We start from the raw sequence: 19,876 nt of genomic DNA, 5'->3' as shown, positions 1-19,876 counted from the left end.
CGCTCTTAGTGGCTACAGCGTAGAGTTGCATTAAAGTCGATGAGTATTGAGGTGCCCAGCATTTTCAGGGCTGTGTTTTATATAGCAACTCAGATTGTTTTGTTTTGTTTCACAGCCATATTGATTTTTACTCCAACACTAAAAACAAGTACAAACCGTATGCTGAAGTGCAAGCTGTTTGGGAAGCTTTGACTGGCTGTTCACAGTTAGGGGAGATGTAGCCATAGCCTGTACCTCTGCTCTCTGCTCACGAAGCAGCTTGCAGTTTGGAAATCCAAAAGACTTGAGTCTTGGAGTTACTTGGCTTTATTCCTTTAAATCACATAGTAAGGAGACTGACTATTTGGTTTTTTTTTCAAGACAAGGGTTTTTCTGTGTAGCCTTGGCTGTCCTGGACTCTCTCTGTAGACCAGGCTGGCCTCGAACTCACAGAGATCCACCTATCTCTGCTGGGAATACAGGTGTGCTCCACCTTGTGTGGCAGAGACTCTTATTTAGTAATAATAAATTCAGGTTATGCTCTCTAGCTGTCTTTTAACCCTGGAAAAACCTTGCCTACACCTAAGCTCATGGTTAATATGGGAGTTGCAGGGACTATTTGACCCCAGCCCTCCAGCCGGAGTCACCTGGCTCCAGCTGAGTCCAGGGTCTCCCTTCCCCGGAGAAGTGCCGAGACACCCATGCAGTGTCTCTGGGAGCTAACACTGGAGCGTTGAACGTAGGGGGTTACCTTCTGCTCTGCCATGCAGGTAGCTTGTCTGCAGAGAGGGGGACTGGCTGGGATAAGTAGAGGGGAGCTGAGAAAGTCGTCTGTACTGCTGGCATCAGGCCACACGAGCCGTGCTCCTGCTCCGGTGCTCTCAGTCAGCTACTGGCTTTATGGCAGATGTGCCCTACTGCTTAAGCTCGTCCAAGTTGGGTCTCCCTCCTGCAGTGCAGTGTTCTGGCTGCCAGCTAGTAGTTTTCTCTTATCCTTAGGTAGACCCTTGTGGGCACTAGTACCAAACCTTATACCATGGTTTTTCCTAGACACACATATTCATGATAAAATTTAAGTTTCATAAATCAGGCAAAGAAACAAACAACAGTAACCAATAACAAGACAGAACAGCTGCTGTGTTGTAGTAAACAATTACTGTATTAAGTAGGATGAGGACTGCATGAACACAAACGCTGTGATACCATGCAGTGGGTCTCGCCATTGACATGGCACATACATTGAGGTGGCAGGGAGATGACACAAAGAGATGATTCATGTCATGAGTGGGACAGCAGGACAGCGTGAGGGCCCATCATGCTTATCTCAGCGGCGTATAATCTCAAACTCATCAAGTATGTCTGGAACTTACTATTCTCCAACCATAATTGCGTGTGGGCGCCTGAAACCCCAGCAGCTGAGTTGCAGAAGAGGCCCAGTGTATCTGGCGCGAGTCACGAGTCTTGGTGCCGCCTTCATCATGACCCCGTCATTGGGTGGGTGATACGGGCCGCATGGGGCACTGTTGTGGCTGGGGCGGCCTGCTGCCCAGGAGGATGCCCCCCTTTTGCACTGCTGCCCCAGGATGCAGGAACAGCTGTGCAGCCATGCCGCACCCTTGGGGAAGGAGGAGAGAGGCAGAGCTTGGGATAGAGGCTAGCCTGCTGTCTGGAGGTCCGTCTCCCAGTGGCCAGCTCTGGACAAGGAGAGGGAGAAGCTGTCACTGAGATTGGCTTCCTGGCTTTGAGGCTTGTTGAAAGAAGAGCGGGAAGAGGAGAACCTTCCGGTGGAGCATTTGGGCATACTCAGCTACTGTTGGGGTGCAGCGCACCCCACCCCGCCACAGAGGAACTGGGTAGGTCATGCTCTAAAGTCCTCTAGCTGTGCCTCCTAGAACCCAGACTGAGAAAGTGCTTGGGTGGGTGGGTGCTACCTTTCCCACTGACTGATGGCACATTATGGGTCACAGACAAGCCATTGTCCTCTTGACTTTGGCTCTTAGCTATTTGGAAACTGCATGTCTCAACGGGTGTGGGCGAGTTCATAAAAATTAATTTTGGATGGTTTCCATTTTTTCCCCCTGCATATCTGGAAAGTTGTGTGGCATTAAACCTTTACCCGCCAAAGTACTGGGAAACTCTCAGTTCATTGTGTGAGTTTCAAGTGGCTAAGCTAACAATAGTGAAGGAACCGAGAGCGGCCCTGAGCGGCCGGCATTGTCTCCAAGCAGCCCTGACACCGCTCGCTCATTAGGTTCCACACAGTGTGTCCATTGTCTTTCCACACTGGGACAGATGACGAGTGGAGCTTAGTGTGTGCCCATGAATGGAGATTGTGTAAGAACAGGGCTGGCTAGCCACAAGAAGCAGCCTCCATAAGCCCTGGTGCTGGCACCAGAGGATGGGGTGCTCTGTCTGGAAAGGAGCAGACTCCCTCACACAGGGGAGGGTTCAGAAGATGCTTGTCCAGCACCCATGTTTCCTGAGCTTGTTTTTGTCTCCTGTGACATAGCTCCCGAGGACGCCTCTATTTATCTTTGTGGTACCAAGGCATGCTTCATAAGGGACCCCCAGCTGCTCATTGCAGCGCCTGCCAGTTTGTAGGAAAGAGACACATGAGATACAGAAGCAAGAAAGTGTAGGTGTAAACAGGTGGCCGAAGTGTGAAGCTTAAGAGTTGCTTATAGCAGGGGCAGCCAGGGGACTCTTCACCAGCGCACATCTGCCCCTGGCGCTCCTCCAGCGTCACACGTCAGGATGGGCACACCTCTGACAGGCACCCAGACCGGGGCCTGGGCCTGCACCTGTGCTGCTCAGCACATGCTTTGGTTATTTCTGTTCGGCGGTTCTTCTCAGTGCGTTGCATGTGCTAGCAAGTGCTTAGCTTCAGCCACGCCCCCAGCCCTTTAGTTCCTTTCCTTTCGTCTCAGCTGGCCACAGACAACTCCATCCTCCTCCTTCAGCCTCCAGATTAGCTGGGACTTCAGGCTGCTCTGGAATCACGCCACAGTGCTAGCTCAGCATACATGACTTAAAGTACTCCTCCAGCGCATCTTATGTTTAAGCTGCTTCTGATGGGTCAATCTCCTGAAGGGTCATGGTTTGAAAGTGACACAGGGACCGGGTGCTGGCTCTGAACTGGGTTGTCCCTGACGGCCTTCTCAAGGAGACCGGTGTGAAGAAGAGCAGTCATAGGCTAGGCCCAAAGCCGTGCCAGGTAAAGTGTGTGTAAAAGAGGGTGCAGCAGGGCGCCCAGCGCTCACTGTTGCTTTTGTGGACAGAACAGTCTAGAACACAGAAGAGTCTGTGGAAGTCCTGGGACTTGAGGGGCTGAGCAGAGTGAAGCTGTGATGGACTGACGGGCGGAGTGAGAGGAGAAGGGGGACCTATGCTGTTCTAGGCACAGAGGAAGAGAAGGAGGGGAGGAGTGCATCCACAGAGACGGGAGCACTTGAGTGCAGAAAGAAGGCAGAAGCAGTCAAGACTAGTGTTGGAGCACTCCTTGGCCCCGTGTAAAGGTGCAGCCAGGCTTTTCCGACCACGTAACCAAGTGTCTGAGACTAGGTGATTCATCAGCGTCATTTCTTACGTTCTGAATTCCAAGGTTGGGGTGCAGCACTTGGTATCCGGTGAGAGCCTTCTTGTTGTGCCCTCCCACGGTGGGGTACAGAAGTGTGAAATGGTAGTTATGTTAGCCCCTTGTAGGGCACCCGCCCTATCGATGAGGATGGAGCTGTGGCACCTGGCTTCTAAAGGGCCACCTGGTAAGCCATCCACTGACTGCCGAGTTTCAGTACATGATTTTAGAGGGTGCGTTAAGTGACTGAGCTCTTGAATAGGGATAACTGGGTTCAGACACTGCATTATATCAATTACCATATTCATTAACTTACAAGGCATGTTACTTAAGTGGTGTTAAGCCACTACCATCATTATTTATTTATTGTTGTTAGCAGAAAACAGGAAATGGGAAGCAGGAGGTAAATAATTGGATTACTCTGTGAGAACAAGCGTGTATACACACACACACACACACGCACACATGTGTGTGTGCATGCACATGCATGTGTGTGTGTGTGTGTGTGTGTGTGTGTGTGTGCATGTGCTTGTGTGCTTGTGTGTGTGTGTGTGGTGTTTGGGTGAAGTTGCTTGTGCCCATGGATGAGAAGGGTTGTGCGTTGCTAGTGCTTTGTTTTTGCTTGTGCTTGACTTCTAAAGCACTTTCTTCTCTGCTCTTTAAACACTAGCCATACCGCACTGCTTTGTGGCATGGCTGCCCTGAGGCAGAGCTTTACACCTTGTACTGGTAGAAGTACGAGGTCCTCTTAGCAGAACAGCGCCGTGTGGTAGAGCAGTAGTTCCGCTGTGAGTGGCCATCACAGCTTCCCGCTGCCACTCCTCCTAGACAGTGGAATGCGGTTCTGCCCTGCTTGGTTCTGCCCTGCTTGCGTAGAGGGGTAGGGAGGATGGGGGCGGAGCTTCTAGAGCACATAGGTGCGAGGAAGTTGAGAGCAGCTCCCTCCATCTGTGTGGCTGAGAGGAAGCCGTCATCCATGCTGGGTTAAGGCTTTCTAGTGCAGCTGTTTTGGGGTCCCCTCTGCCCCTGCCAGCAGCCTCTCACCCATGCTCTGTAAAGTAAGCGCAGGGTGGGCTTTGGTTCCGACTCCCCGAGAAAAGGGTTTTTCCCAACACCCTGCAACTGTTGCTGTGGTGTTGGACTGTTGTGCAGACTGCTCTCCCCTCGGAAGGTAGTGTTCAGGAGCTGGGACTTGGCAGGAGACTTTTCACCAAGAGTCAACATCCGGGCTTCAGGGCACATGTCTCTTGTGGTTGTCACTCATAGTGACTTTTGGTGCCAGTGAATGGTGATGCCACAGTGATCTACGACTTTTAGCTCTTCTGGATTTGGAGCTTTAAGAGAAAATTCCTCATTTCCATCTTCTAGAGCAGGCTCTCCCTGGGGCCTGCTGACTCACTCTGACTCATGGCTTTCTTGCTACTTTCTCTCCCATTGCTTGTGTGTGGAGAGAGTGACGTGGGATCTGTAGGCACGGTCAGCGGTAGGGCCAGGCTGGGAGAAGAGTCCCATTTATATATTTGGCCTTTTTTCTTTCTCTTTTTTCTTCAGCTACCTTTCACTTCCATGTGATTTTTGAGAGGGTGCTTGCTCCCTGTATGTAGTACTCCCTGGCCCCATTCTTAGGAGCCCAATTTTAGAAAAATGCCATCGTCCTAAGATGGGCTAGAACAGCTCTTGTGGCTCGCCCTCCTCCGCCAGCGCCAGCCCACAGCCTCCGGGAGGTTGCTAGGTTACAGGGAGGCCCCAGCCCCTTCTCAGCTTGAGGATCCTTAGCTTCAGTGAGGAGAAGGAAGGCAGGCCTTTCTTCCCAAGACTCTTTAGAAGCCTCTGAGGTGCCTTGCAATCTCTCTCTCACTCTCTTTTTTAAAAAATTATTTTAAATTTATCCAACCATAGCTCCTCTCTTCCTGGTCCCCCGCCCATCCTTTCCTTTCTATCCCTCCTCTCCTTGTCTTCAGAAAGGGGCGTCCTACCGCCCCGCCCCGCAATCCACCTCGGCACATCGTCACATCAGGACTGAGCTCCCTCTTGTCCTCTGAGACCAGGCCTTGCCATCTTTTACATTCTAGTTGTTTCCCATAAGAATCCTGATGTTTCCCATATTTCTACCCTTTGCAGTCATCGCCCCTGCCCCTGCTTGGGGTTCAGGACATTGGTGTTTAGGGCCTCTCTTTGATGACTTTTGCTGTCCTGTCAGAAGGGATTCCATCCTCTGTAGTCTTGGAAGGAGGCAGGTCTCACCGGCTGCTGCCTTCTTTCTTCCAGCTCCTTAAGTCTTTCCCCAGAGTCTAGGTCCTCCTTGATTTAAGTGCAATTTTTCTTCTTCCTAATGAACTTCAGTCTTCAAATAGAACTAGGAGGAAAATTTGGGACACTGGGAATTTAGGATTCCTTGGTGAATTATCTTGAATTAATGAGACCAAGGAAGAAATCAAGTTCAGCTGTACAAATTGCCTTGCGTTCTGGGCCTTGATGACTTAAATTGTAGATTATAATTAAATGCCCCCAAATAGAACGAGAAATAGCTGTTAAAGTCATTGACCTAAAAGTTCCTGTGACCTATGAACTAGTATAAAATTAGTATGTAAATACCCTTTCTGAGAATTTCGATCTTCGGAGAACTCCCAGTGCATCTGCCACAAACCACCCTCCTCAGAGACAGGTGGGCAGAGGGAGGAGACAGGAAAGAGAGGGTGGGTTGTCAGCTGTGTGGGGCAAGATGTCAGGCTTTAGATGGGGCTGTCTGTTAGTGGCACATCTCTGCTGACCCAAGGGAAGGGCTTGCTTGCATCTTCCCGTTATGCAGAGAGAAAGGTAGCCAGGCAGGGCGTGGGGCACTAAGCGTACACTGAAGTGACGGTCAGGAGGCAACAGCTCCTTCCACAGACCAAGCCAGAGCCAGTGTGTAATGCAGCCTTTTAAACGTATGAAGACCACAGCATGGAAGACGGAAAACAGTTCCCTGGAACTACGCCAGACCTGGTGGCCATCTTGTTACAGCCTTCACAGGCTCTGTGCCTGTGTCTTTAAGTTGTTGTGGGTGGAGCAAAGCTGATGGGAGCATTTGCTGTGCTGCTGTGCTGTTACCATTGGTATAAGAATTAAGTACACTTCTCATGAAGCACAGAATCTACGCGTGAACTGGGCATAGGTGCCACTCATACACTTGCCCAGGGAACCTGGGCCCCAGCCAAGGATAGAACATCCTCAGAGGCCAGGAGCCACACACACCTTTGTAGTGGCCACCCAGCTCTGCATGAAATCCTTCTTGACTTCACAGCATAGACTCTGTGGCCGCTACCTGCCCATCACATCAGTGGACTGTCCCTGTCGGGCTTGGTATGGCCGCCTTTCCCAGGGATTCATCTGTTTTGCTTTGTACTTTTTACAGATGATGAACCTTTCTGTTGTCTCTAACATCCTCATCTCAATGACTGTACTGTTCTAAACAGCCCCCCCACCCCCGTGTGTGTGTGTGTGTGTGTGTGTGTGTGTGTGTGTGTGTGTGTACATACATACACAAACGAGCATTTCTGCCAGCAGTTACACACGTAATCATATCCCATGTTGTTGATGGATCATATGTGCCACTTGAGTCCGAACTGCCAGTTGTCCAGAGTAACTCCACTGGTCCTGCTGTACCACAGCACGGGTTCCAAGTGTCCTACACCCTTGTCAGCTCTTGGCTTTGTCTGTCTTTATCACTGTAGCCACTTGCGAGGTTGCTCTAGGCCTTATGGCTTCAGTTTATGTTGAGTGTGACTTCTTAGAATCATTTTGGTATCTCATGATGTTCCAGAATGTACTTTAGCTGGGCACTTGGATTGCTTCTAGTCTTCATTATTTACAGTAAGCAGTTCTATGCATGAGTCTTTATCACATTTGAAATGCTTGGCAAGAATTTTTTGTTTACAAAACTTAATAAATTGTATTCTGAAAATTTTGTATCACAACAAAATGTTGTACCCAGTATAGAAGGGTCCAGGCCTGCCAGCAGTATCTATTTTGGTAGAACAGTTGGACAACCTTGGAGAATTAGCTTAGGTGGGATAGTTGGATTTAGTGTTACTTTGCTGGAGTTTGACAGTTTTTCAAAGCATTTACCACACGTATTCCTCTTTCCTGAATTCCTTCTCTTGGTGCGCGCACCATGATGGCTTTGTTCATTCCTACAGCATTACTGCAGACTTCAGTAGTTGTCCTAGGGTCACTTCTGTTGCTATGACACATACACTGACGGAAAGCAACTTTGAGAAGAAAGGGCTCACTTGACTTACAGTTCAAAGGGCATCACATTATAGGCTGGGTGGGGGTAGCCAAAGCCGGACATCACTTTATAGGCTGGGTGGGGGTAGCCAAAGCCGGACATCACATTATAGGCTGGGTGGGGATAGCCAAAGCCGGACATCACATTATAGGCTGGGTGGGGTAGCCAAAGCCGGACATCACATTATAGGCTGGGTGGGGTAGCCAAAGCCGGACATCACATTATAGGCTGGGTGGGGGTAGCCAAAGCCGGACATCACTTTATAGGCTGGGTGGGGGTAGCCAAAGCCGGACATCACATTATAGGCTGGGTGGGGTAGCCAAAGCCGGACATCACTTTATAGGCTGGGTGGGGTAGCCAAAGCCGGACATCACATTATAGGCTGGGTGGGGTAGCCAAAGCCGGACATCACATTATAGGCTGGGTGGGGTAGCCAAAGCCGGACATCACATTATAGGCTGGGTGGGGTAGCCAAAGCCGGAGCTCAAGCAGGCAGAGGCAGAGAAGCAGGTGCATGCTTGGTCACTGACCGACCGCTTTCTCAGCTAGCTTTCTTCAGTGGGAGATGGCACTGCCCACAGTGGGTGGGGTCAGGTAGCTGTCAGGAGCATCTGCCACAGGCTTGCCCACAGACCAACACAATCTATATAACGCCTCAGCTGAGCCTCTCCTGCTGTGGTTCAAGGTTGTGATAAGACAAGATCAGCCGTGGAGGTAGTCTTGGTGCTTTCTAAGTTTCAATGTTTGCCTTGCAAATGGTTTTACTTGTGTGTCTTTTGGTAATAGCAGACCAGTGAGTAATTTCTTCCTTTTAGCAATATCTAGAGTGGCTCTCCAGCCAGTCTGTAGCCCTGTTGGCTGAGGCTCACAGGACAGAGAACTTTGGGTACCCCAGGAGGAAGTTACAAGCGCAGCCTGCAAAAGAACTTGCTGGGCCCTGAGACCTGCTGAAATGGCTCGGGGCAGTCCCTGGCCTGAGTGGTCCGTTCTACAGGAAAGTACCTGCTCACCGTGCAGTGGTGGCCCGGTACAGTGCACTGAGCCCCCTCCCACGACTATGGATTGGGTTCTCACTGTAGTTCTATGAGACAGTACAGGTAGCCTTATCATAGACACCAGAGAGCAGAGCTGCAGAGCTGCACTGCAGCCCCCCCCCCCCCCCCCCAGGCTCTGTGCCTGGTGAGAGGGCAAGCCAGGACCTAGCTTTCCTCACTTTCTCTGAACCACATTTTCCTCTTGGATCTTCAGGGTAGGCCCATACTCCATGACAGATAATCCTTGGAGTGGAAGGAAATGTACATTTTTCCTTCTCATTCTTTTGGGTGAAAAGTTAGATATAACTGTTGGCTTGCTACCATTCTGGGTGTCATGCGCTTGGGAGCTTGATGCTTGGTGTGCTCATCAAATTGTGCTGTTCTGTTTCTAGATGATGGATTTGGGTGTCCTATGAAGCAATGCCTCGTGATCCAAAAGCGAACATGTCTGGTAAGTCACTTCTTAAACTTGGGGAGTAGGCTAGGTCTTCAAGTGTGAGCAGAAGATGGTGTGAATTGACTGGAGCAGTAGCCCAGGTCTTCAGGTGTGAACAGGAGATGGTGTGAATTGACTTGAACAGTAGCCCAGGTCTTCAGGTGTGAACAGGAGATGGTGTGAATTGACTTGAGCAGTAACCTAGGTCTTCAGGTGTGAGCAGGAGATGGTGTGAATTGACTTGAGCAGTAACCCAGGTCTTCAGGTGTGAGCAGGAGATGGTGTGAATTGACTTGAGCAGTAGCCTGGGTCTTTAAGTGTGGGCAGGAGATGGTGTGTTTGGGTCTATGGACACCTTAGAGAGGGTTGTCTTCACAAGGCTAATGGCTCTGTTAGCTATCCTAACTTGTGAAGGCTAGTCCCTTCTAGAACCAGCAGGGCTTAGTGTACATGGGGTTGGATAAGCCTGAAGCTCCGCTCTTGCTGTTAAACATGAAACATAGTGGGAGCTCTGTGCTGAGCCAGGACAGCCTCACTCAGTCAGACTCAGCTGCAGTGGAGTTCTGTCACAGCCTCTCCCATCCCCAACATCCTCCCCTTTGGTTAAGGGTAGATTATCACTTGATGCTTTGGGAAAGTCTTGAGACCAAGGCACACCAGGACTTGGCTAGAAAGTCACGCTGGAGCTTCAAGCTTTGTCTCAGTCTGCTTCGAAGGTGGGCAGTGCCCTGGGCAGCAGAGGTCTTCACACAGTCTTTGTCCTTCTAGCCGAGGCTGTGCTGTGGGAGCTCATAGAAGCTCATAGAAGAGTGTAAAGATCTGTGACACCTGCCAATAGGAGGGCGCTAGAGAGCAATAAGGAGCTCGTGAAAGCCTTGTCCTGTGATTATAGTTAGGCCATCATGTATTGCGGCCCACCTTGTTAAAAGTGGACCCCCGGGTAGAGAAATGGGGAGGAGGAGCAGAGTAAACAGTGTCAGACATCTGAGCCAGTTCCACACTGTCACAAGACACTGGCCTCAGCATCTCGCCAGGGTTAGGTCCTGTTCTCTTCCCATAGGAACACAGTTTCTTCACTGGCACACTGCAGGCTCTGATCAGTGTTTGCTTCCATGTCTCAGGGCTGCTTCCACCTTAGGACTCCAAGGCCCGGAGACGGCTCTTCCTCGGGGAATCAGGTGAGGTGTGACCCAGGAACAAGAAGCATATCCTCACCAATGACAACATGACAGCAAGAGAGCACAGCCCTCGCCATGGGGCCAGGGCCCGTGCGATGCAGCGGGCTTCCACCATCGATGTGGCGGCTGACATGGTGGGCCTCTCTCTGGCAGGTGAGCCTCACAGGTCTGTACTAGACATGTATGCATGAACGTGAGGGATGCAGGCTGCCTGCTGTAACAGTGTTGGCAGGGCATGAGGTAGCTGGTGACCAGGCCTTAGAGACAGGGTGTCCTGCTGTGGTAGCCTTCTGGTTGGAGCAGGACACAGAAGGGACAGCTAGCGCTTCTGGGAACTGGTCTGGTGAAACTGATTGTCTTGTTTTTCTGTTTTTGTTTTTCCAGTTTGGGCAAGCCCCCTGGGCTTGTCTTCGAGTAGGCAGAATGGAACGGGTCTGAGAGTTTTTTCAGAATCTCTAAACTGTTTAAAAGATTAGAAATCATCTACTGTAACATTTTGGGGGTGGGCTCTAGGAATTAGTGTTTCTTGTTTCCATTTTTGTACAAAACAAATACAATCTACATTCCGGGGGAAGATTTATTTTGGGTGACTTTTTCCTGTCATTTCTCTTCTACCAGGAAATATCCAAGACCCGGACGAGCCCATTTTAGAATTCAGCTTAGGTGGGTGCCTCTCTCCTGCTTGTTTGTAGTCACCGTCAGTCTGTCTCTAGGCTGTCAGCACAGCGCTGAGCTGTTTCTGAGGAGATGCAGAGACGGCTTCTCGCAGCTGACTGCTCTTCTGTGATTGAGCTGCCTGCTGATGGAGATCTGAGTTGTGCTCAGATCAGACTCTTATGAGTAAAGTTGGAGTTGACACTGGGGTGTCAGTCTTTTTGTGGGGGCAAGTGTCCATGTCTTAAGAATGAAGCGTTTGCTCAGTTGTGTGCACAGGGCAGGCTAAGTGTGGCTGGCCACACTGTCCTATCTGCTACCAGTCACTTGTCTCTTTGGAGGGAGTGGGCGGTCACTTTCTATAGGAAGTGTCACCTGAGTGGAGGCTTACACCTGGCAGAATGGACAGGGGCAAAGGAGGGAAGACGCGAGAGTTTGGGCTCAGGTTCCCTTTAGTGGTAGGGATGGCGGGCGGCAGTGTTCTCACCTTAGCAGTGGGAGTGGCTGCATAGAGACAGGGACCTATAAAAGCCATTGAGCTGTGCACTTAAAATGCGTGTGTGCGGTAAGAAATGTGTATCTTAAAAGTGATTTAGAAGAAAACAAAAGAAGCGAAAGGCCAGCAGCCCCCTGTGATAGGCCAGCAGCCCCCTGTGATAGGCTTGCAGCCCCTGTGATAGGCCAGCAGCCCCCTGTGATAGGCCTGCAGCCCCTGTGATAGGCCTGCAGCCCCCTGTGATAGGCTTGCAGCCCCTGTGATAGGCCTGCAGCCCCTGTGATAGGCCTGCAGCCCCCTGTGATAGGCCAGCAGCCCCCTGTGATAGGCCAGCAGCCCCCTGTGATAGGCCAGCAGCCCCCTGTGATAGGCCAGCAGCCCCCTGTGATAGGCCAGCAGCCCCCTGTGATAGGCCAGCAGCCCCCTGTGATAGGCCTACAGCCCCCTGTGATAGGCCAGCAGCCCCCTGTGATAGGCCAGCAGCCCCTGTGATAGGCCAGCAGCCCCCTGTGATAGGCCAGCAGCCCCCTGTGATAGGCCAGCAGCCCCCTGTGATAGGCCAGCAGCCCCCTGTGATAGGCCTGCAGCCCCTGTGATAGGCCTGCAGCCCCCTGTGATAGGCTTGCAGCCCCTGTGATAGGCCTGCAGCCCCTGTGATAGGCCTGCAGCCCCCTGTGATAGGCCAGCAGCCCCCTGTGATAGGCCAGCAGCCCCCTGTGATAGGCCAGCAGCCCCTGTGATAGGCCAGCAGCCCCCTGTGATAGGCCAGCAGCCCCCTGTGATAGGCCAGCAGCCCCCTGTGATAGGCCAGCAGCCCCCTGTGATAGGCCAGCAGCCCCCTGTGATAGGCCAGCAGCCCCCTGTGATAGGCCAGCAGCCCCCTGTGCTAGGCCAGCAGCCCCCTGTGATAGGCCAGCAGCCCCCTGTGATAGGCCAGCAGCCCCCTGTGATAGGCCAGCAGCCCCCTGTGATAGGCCTGCAGCCCCTGTGATAGGCCTGCAGCCCCCTGTGATAGGCCTGCAGCGTGAAGCAAGGGAACTCGGATGAAACAGGCGCTGCAGAAGTGGAAAGTGCCAAAGAAATTGTGACTTGCACCTTTAAGAAAGGAGGATGTGCTGGCCTCTGTGGTACAGGCTTGTAATCCCAGGACTTGGGGAGATGGAGGCTGCAGATGGATCTCTAAGTTTGTAAGTTCGAGACCAGCTTTGTTTGCAAGGCGAGTCCAGGAAAGCCAGGGCTACACAGAGAGAAACCCTTTCTCAAATTTTAAAAAAGAAAAAGAAAGGAAGATGTGCCTGCATGTGCTCCCTAGCAGGGCACTGCTTATAAAAAGCAGCTGGACAACAAAGGACAATCACAGGTGAGCTTTACAAACCCAGTAGGCCTGGAGATATCCCAGGAACTGTCTCAGCAAGCAACACAGGGAACAGGAGCGGGCTGGACAGGCCAGGATGCCATCTTTTAAGAGAAAACGGAAAAGTGAGTGCAAAGAGGAAGTCTAAAAATAATACAAGAAATCCTTTAGAACTGAAGAATGTGAGTCTAGTTTAAAAATACCTCTCAGGCATCTTGTTTTCCATCCACTCTGGGAAGAGCCTGGCCGTTATGTTGTCAGTGTTTGTTTTCCCTCTCCTTTCAGGACTCTGACTAAGCCTGTGTTGGAGAACTTGATGACCTATCTTCAGGGACCTCTGACACTACTTTTTCTTCTTTTTCTTTCTTTCTTTGCTTCTTATTATTTCTAAGTAATCTTAGCTGATATCTCCCCAAGTATGCCAACTCTTTTTTTTTATCTGCCCACAGTTAAGCCCCTCTTAATGACTTTTTCAGTCCTGTTGCACTTTTGAGTATTCTCTATGTGGCTGGTTTTATGACCTCAGTTCCTCCACTGATGGACTCTATTTAATAAGACATTTCCTCGAATGTCACCTACTCTCCTAATAACTCAAACACCGTGTTCCCCTCAGGGAAGGGCACTCTTCACTATTTTAAAAATTAATTTATTTATCCACTTAACATCCTGATCATAGCCCCCTCCCTTCTCTACTGCTGATTGTTTTTTAGTTATTGAATTCATCCACGTATGAGCAATGTTTCTCTTGTGTGTTTTATTTTCCATGTTTCATAAATGTTGGTTAAAGATGAGACATTTTGAGCAATGTGATGTAGCAACTTTGGAAATCAAATTCTCCCCTTCCTCAGTGATTTCTGCTGCCACCACTCTTGTTACTAGCTTATCCGTGTGTGTGTGTGTGTGTGTGTGTGTGTGTGTGTGTGTGTGTGTGTGTATTTATTGGAGACAGAGTGTCACTGTGTAGCCCTGGCTGGCATAGAATTCACAGAGATCTCATACTAGCTGGATAGAAAAAATTTAAAAGCTCAAGAAGTAGAGACTTTTGGTGTGATTTTTGCCAGTGTGCATGTTGGCACATGACTTCAGAGTTCACTTCCTGTTCATGGTGAACACTAAAGGTAGGTAGTCTCATAATCTCCTCAGTTCTTTCTGAGCATGCAGACATCCTCAGACACACACACAACCCTCTCCATTGCTGGCTTCCATGACTGCGTCCAAGCTTTGCAAAGGCCCCGGTCCTGTCATGCGCTGCTTGGCTTGTCTCTTTTTTTTTTTTTTTTTTTTAATATTTTTATTTAATTTTTAAATCTATGTACATTGGTGTGAGAGTGTCAGATCTTGGAGTTACAGACAGTTGTGAGCTGCCATGTGGGTGCTAGTAATTGAACCCGGGACTTTTGGAAGAGCAGCCAGTGCTCTTAACCACTGAGCCAACTCTCTAGCCCCTTGGCTTGTCTCTTAAGTATCCATTTTCTGGTAAGCTTTTCTGGACAGCTTCTTGTTTGCCTCCCATGTTAGTGTTGCCTTCTTGAGCTGCGGCATGAAAAGAAACAGCTGTTGATTTTGGTTGCTGCTGCCATGGTCATGGTGGTAAAAATGGGATCCGGGCTTCATGTATTTTACAAGTGTGTGTGTGTGTGTGTGTGTGTGTGTGTGTGTGTGTGCACGTGCGCGTGCGCGTGTCTGTGTGTGTCTGTGTCTGTGCTTGTGCTTGTGCCTACAGAGGCCTGATGATGGCACCAGATCCCTTGGCACTGGAGATCCTGGCATTTGAGAGCAGCCAGACCTGGGTACTAGGCTCTGAACTCTAGCAGTCGAGGTAGAGCAGCAGGCACTGCCATCTCACCAGCCCCATCTGGATGATTTTAATATCTTCATTTCCCATTTTCTGACATTTTGTCATGATAAAACTTGCTAAATGTTCTTTTTGGAGCTGAGATAAACTCCAAAGAGAACCACACCTGCACTCATCCTAGCTAAACTGTAGAAAGTCAAGGACAGAATTTAAAAAGCAGCAAAAAAGTGTGTGCTTTACATTTAGATCCTGCTTAAAAATGCCAGAGGCCAGGGAGAGGGAAGAAGAGCAGGAGGGGAAAGGAGAGGGAGGAAGTTCAGAAGCAGTAGGGAAACACTCAAGTTCTTAGAAAGGCAGCCAACCTAGAATTAGATGTTAACCAAAATCATTTAAAACAGACGAGGCCCTATGTTCAGCAAGAACTAATCCACAGGTGTTTACAGTATCATTTGTAGTAACCAAGAGGCAGAAGCAATCAAAACATCCACTAACTGATGAACAGTATGTGGCGTGTTCATTCGGGCAAAGTAGTGACACTTGCTGTAGCATTAGTGAGGCCCCCAAAGCTGCCAAGTGGGAGGAGCCAGCCACCAAGTGTGTAGGCTACGCGTTCCTGTTACAGAAAATGTCCAGAGGAGGCAGGTCTACGTAGAAGGAGGTTCGTGCTTCCTGGAGGCTGGAGAAGAGGAGTGGGCAGTGCTTGCTGGTGGCTATAGATTTTTCTCTTGGAATGTGGCCAGATTAAGGACGTAGACAGTTGTAGTGGTTATGCAGCACGGGGTGGTGAATTGTCTTAAAAACACCGCAAAGCAAAATGAGCGCTGCTGAAGACTGAGTCGTGCAATGAGGGAGCAGCCCCAGCTCCAGAGTGTTAGCAGGCAGGCTTTCGAGTGAGAGAGAAGACAGCCTCTGCTTGTAACCTGTGGCAACTGAGAGATGAGCGATGAGAGAGACGGAAAGAGGAGCAGCAGGCCCAGGGCTCGCCCTAGTAGAAGGGCTGCTGAAGGCCCAGTGTGTCTACGAGTAGGTGTCTCCTGAAACCTCCAACATTGCACTGCAAATTCTTTAAAAGGCAGCCAACCTAGAATTATATATTCAGCAAAACCAGAGACCTTACATAGCCCCATTCTTAAGATAACTATCATTACTTGACTAGTTTCTGTGCGCGTGCACACACACACACACACACACACACACACACACACACACACACACACACACACACCTCTAGGGCTTGGCTCTTTTTGGCCAAAGCCAGAGTTTACTAATAGAACCCCCCCCCCCCCCCCCCCGAATGTCAGTCAGAGCAATCAGGTTGGGCCAGGGCTTGGAGCTCAGTGGTAGATCACCTGCTGCTGCATCTGCAGCTCGGATCCCATCCTTACCACCATGACTACAGCAGCAGCAACGAAAATCAAGTAGTTTCTTTTCATACCTAGCTGAAGAAGGCAACACTAACATGTTGCTGGCCAGAAAAGCTTACCACAAAATGGATACTTAAAAGAGAAGCCAGGCAGTGCATGACAGGGCCGGGGCCTTTGCGTAGCTCAGACATAGTCATGGAAGCCAGCAATGGAGAGGGTTGTGCATATGAACCAAATGAGCATTACAGAATTAAGACATAGAATAACCAAAGCTGAAAATCTATGGATAGGTTAAAAATTAAAAAGCGAATTTGAAACAATTGAAGAGAAAATTGGTGATTTTAGGTATAGGAGAAAATGAAACTTCCAAAATGATGACAGAGAAATGAAACAATAGAAAAAAAAAAGTTTACAGTATTAAAAACCATAGCAGGGCTGGGCATGGTGAACACACCTATAAATCTAGCACTTGGGAGAGACAGGTCAGTCCCTGAGTTCAAGTCCTCCTTAGTCTCTGAAGTCAGTTCCAGCCAGGGCTACATAGTAAGATCTTGTCTCAAAAACAAGCTAACAATCCCATAGAAACCACAGTTGTATCCAAGATAAAACAAAGAAGTGTTTAGTATTTATAGTTGAGCATTTCTTTCAAGCTAATAAAGTCAAAAAGGTTTCTAGGTATATCATAGTAGAACTATTGGAAGCCAATCTTGGAAAAACTGTGCTCAACATAACAGTAATTACATTGACTGTCAGTTTTATAGTGGGAAAAAATAGAAACTCTGAGACAAATATATTTAAAGATCTTAGAGAAAATAACTACCTAGGGAAAATACCCTTCAATCATCCAGGTGCAGTAAGATATTTTCAAACCATACAAGCTGAAACGTTGTGTCAGCCCCTCCCTAGCCTTGTGGTCTCAGCAGTGCTGTGGGGTGCCCAGGAGCAGACAGACGATTCCAGATAGAAATCCACAGTCGAAGAAAATGAGAGTCCAAACCAGGACTTATTGACAAACTGTGAATAAGTGAATAGTGACTATAAAATGGGTGTGATAGGGAAAGGTAGCTGGTACGGTAAGATTAAGGGCATGCACTGTAGAATTGGAACGCTGGAGGCCAGAGAGGCCGTAGAATTCCCTGGGAGTGGTGTTCGAGGCACACCTGCCACGTGGGTGCTGAGAATTGAACCTGCGTCCAGCCGTATCTTTCTGTAAGGAAATGTACTGTTTTCAATGGCGTTAGAGGTCAGTGACTGAGCCTCTTCTCGCCCTTCATGGTGATTTTATATCATGGAGCATGTGGGAGTCAGTGCAGTGTGGTGATTCTCTCCTGAGTCATTTTTGTGATAGATGTGTTTCAGACTTGGGATGTTTTTCAGGCAAGACAGATTTGTCTAGTCAGAATGCTCCTAGTCCTGTTTAGTTCTAAAAAGAAACATTTAAGAAATCTTACAGCTGATATGGGTTAAAAACAAGCATTGACCCTTTCTTTTAAAAAGAGCTTAAAGAACTTCAATTTTATTACAACACCTCCCCATCTGTATGCTGGGATTTTCATGGCTATCAGGGCTTCTCAGCCACAGCTGTCAGTATGCAGACACATGTTACCTGGGAGCTCAGAGAGGCTGCCGGTGTCTGAATCAGAAGGCCACCATGGCACAGGTTCCACCCCACTAGTGTGTGTGTGTGTGTGTGTGTGTCGGGGGGGGGGGGGAAAGAATGAGAAGACACAGTGTATATATACCACAGTTTCTTTATCCATTCTTTTACTGAGGGACACTTAGGCTATTTCCATGCTCTGGCTATTATGAATACAGCCGCTATGAACATGGTTGAGCATGTCCTTGTTGTGTGGTAGAGCATCTTCTGAGTATATCCCAAGGAGTGGAATAGCTGGGTCTTGAGGTAGACCTGCTTCCAGTTTTCTGAGAAAGCGCCAGATTGATTTCCAAAGTGGTTGTACTAGTTTGCACTCCCACCAACAAGGAAGGAGTGATCCCCTTTCTCCACATCCTTACCAGCATGTGCTGTCACTTGAGTTTTTTATCTTAGCCATTCTGAGGGGTATAAGATGGAATCTCATAGTCATTTTGATTTGCATTTCTCTGATGACTAAGGACATTGAGCATTTCTTTAAGTGTTTCTCGGCCATTCGATATTCCTCTGTTGAGACTTCTCTGTTTAATTCTGAGCCCCATTTCTTTTCTTCTTTTTTTTTTAAAGATTTATTTATTTATTTATTTATTTATTATGTATACACTTTGCCTGCATGTACACCTGCAGGCCAGAAGAGGGCATCAGATGTGGCTGTGAGCCACCATGTAGTTGCTGGGAATTGAACTCAGGGCCTCTGGAAGAGCAGACAGTGCTCTTAACCTCTGAGCCATCTCTCCAGCCTCCTGAGCCCCATTTCTTAATTGGGTTATTTGGTGTGGTGGTGTTTAATTTCTTGAGCTTTTTATATATTTTGGATATCAGTCCTTTGTCAGATGTAGGGCTGGGAAGATCTTTTTTTCCACAGTCTGCAGTCTGTCCCTTTGTTCTGTTGACAGTGTCTCCTGCCTTACCGAAGCTTCTCAGCCTCATGAGGTCCAACTTATTAATTGTTGACCTTAGAGCCTGGGCTGGTGAAGTTCTGTTCAGGAAGTTGTCTCCTGTGCCAATGAGTTCCAGACTCTTCCCCACTTTTTCTTCTAACAAATTTAGTGTCTCTGGTTTTATGTTGAGGGCTTTAATCCACTTGGACTTGTGTTTTGTCCAAATAATATTCAGCTATTAAAAACAAGGAAATCCTGAAATTTGCAGGCAAATGGATGGGACTAGAAATGATCATCCTGAGTGAGTTAACCCAGACCCAGAAAGATACACATGGTATATACTCACTTATAATTCGACACTAGTTCAACATGGATGTCCCCTGAAAGTCTTCACTTAGCAGGAGATTGGGACTCCAGGTGAGAGAGGTAAGGGAGAATGGGGAAATAGAAGGATCCAGAGGGTCCTACAAACCTACAAGAAGACCATTAAGGTTGGCGGATCTAGACCCAGGAGGGGTCTGCTCAAACTACTGTACCAACCAAGGACAATGCATGCAGTAAACCTAGACCCCCCTATTCAGATCTAGCCAATGGACAGTACATTCTCCACAGTTCTGTGGAGAGCAGGGATTGACTCTGACATGAACTCTGGTGCCCCCTATTTGACCACTTCCCCTTGGTGGGGAGGCCTGGTGGCACTCAGAGGGAAGGGTAAACAGGCTACCTGATAGCTGTGAGACCTGATAGGCTGTGATTATATGGTGGGGGAGGAGGTCCCCTTCTGTCACAGACCTAGTGGAGGAGAATATGGTGAAAGAGGGAGGGAGGGGAAAAATGGGAAGATACAAGTGAGGGGATAACAATTGAGATATAATCTGAATAAATTACTGAGATAGAAAAAAAATAAATAGACAAAAAAGAATGAGAAGACAGTTTTTTAAAATCCTCTTTCTGAATGCAAACTAGTACAACCACTTTGGAAATCTATCTGGTGCTATCTCAGAAGACTGGGAATAGGGCTTCCTCAAGACCCAGCATTTTCATTCCTTGGAGTATACCCAGAAGATAATATACCTGAAATTTGTAGACAAATGGATTGAACTAGAAATGATCATAATGAGTGAGTTAACCGAGAAGCAAATGGTATATACTCACTTATATCTGGACACTAGCCCAAGGGGCATGTCCTATGAAAGTCTTCACTTAC

At 48.7% G+C, this 19,876-nt stretch overlaps 1 protein-coding gene across 11 annotated transcripts in view; it reads left to right on the top strand.

The window, feature by feature from the left end:
• The window catches only part of INPP4A (inositol polyphosphate-4-phosphatase type I A), a 134,257-nt gene that overhangs the window by 60,219 nt on the left and 54,162 nt on the right, over positions 1–19,876 (top strand). For all 11 annotated transcript variants that reach the window (XM_084754609.1, XM_084754606.1, XM_084754605.1 and 8 more), the window contains exons 2-4: positions 9,250–9,308; positions 10,415–10,624; positions 11,090–11,134. In XM_084754609.1, the coding sequence (XP_084610735.1) occupies positions 10,519–10,624; positions 11,090–11,134 (151 nt within the window). In that variant the 5' untranslated portion in view covers positions 9,250–9,308; positions 10,415–10,518. The remainder of the gene's footprint in view (positions 1–9,249; positions 9,309–10,414; positions 10,625–11,089; positions 11,135–19,876) is intronic.

The sequence above is a fragment of the Acomys minous genome, assembly GCF_964271855.1.
Source record: "Acomys minous genome assembly, chromosome: 13".
NCBI lineage: Eukaryota > Metazoa > Chordata > Mammalia > Rodentia > Muridae > Acomys > Acomys minous.
This window is presented reverse-complemented; position numbering and strand designations above follow the sequence as displayed.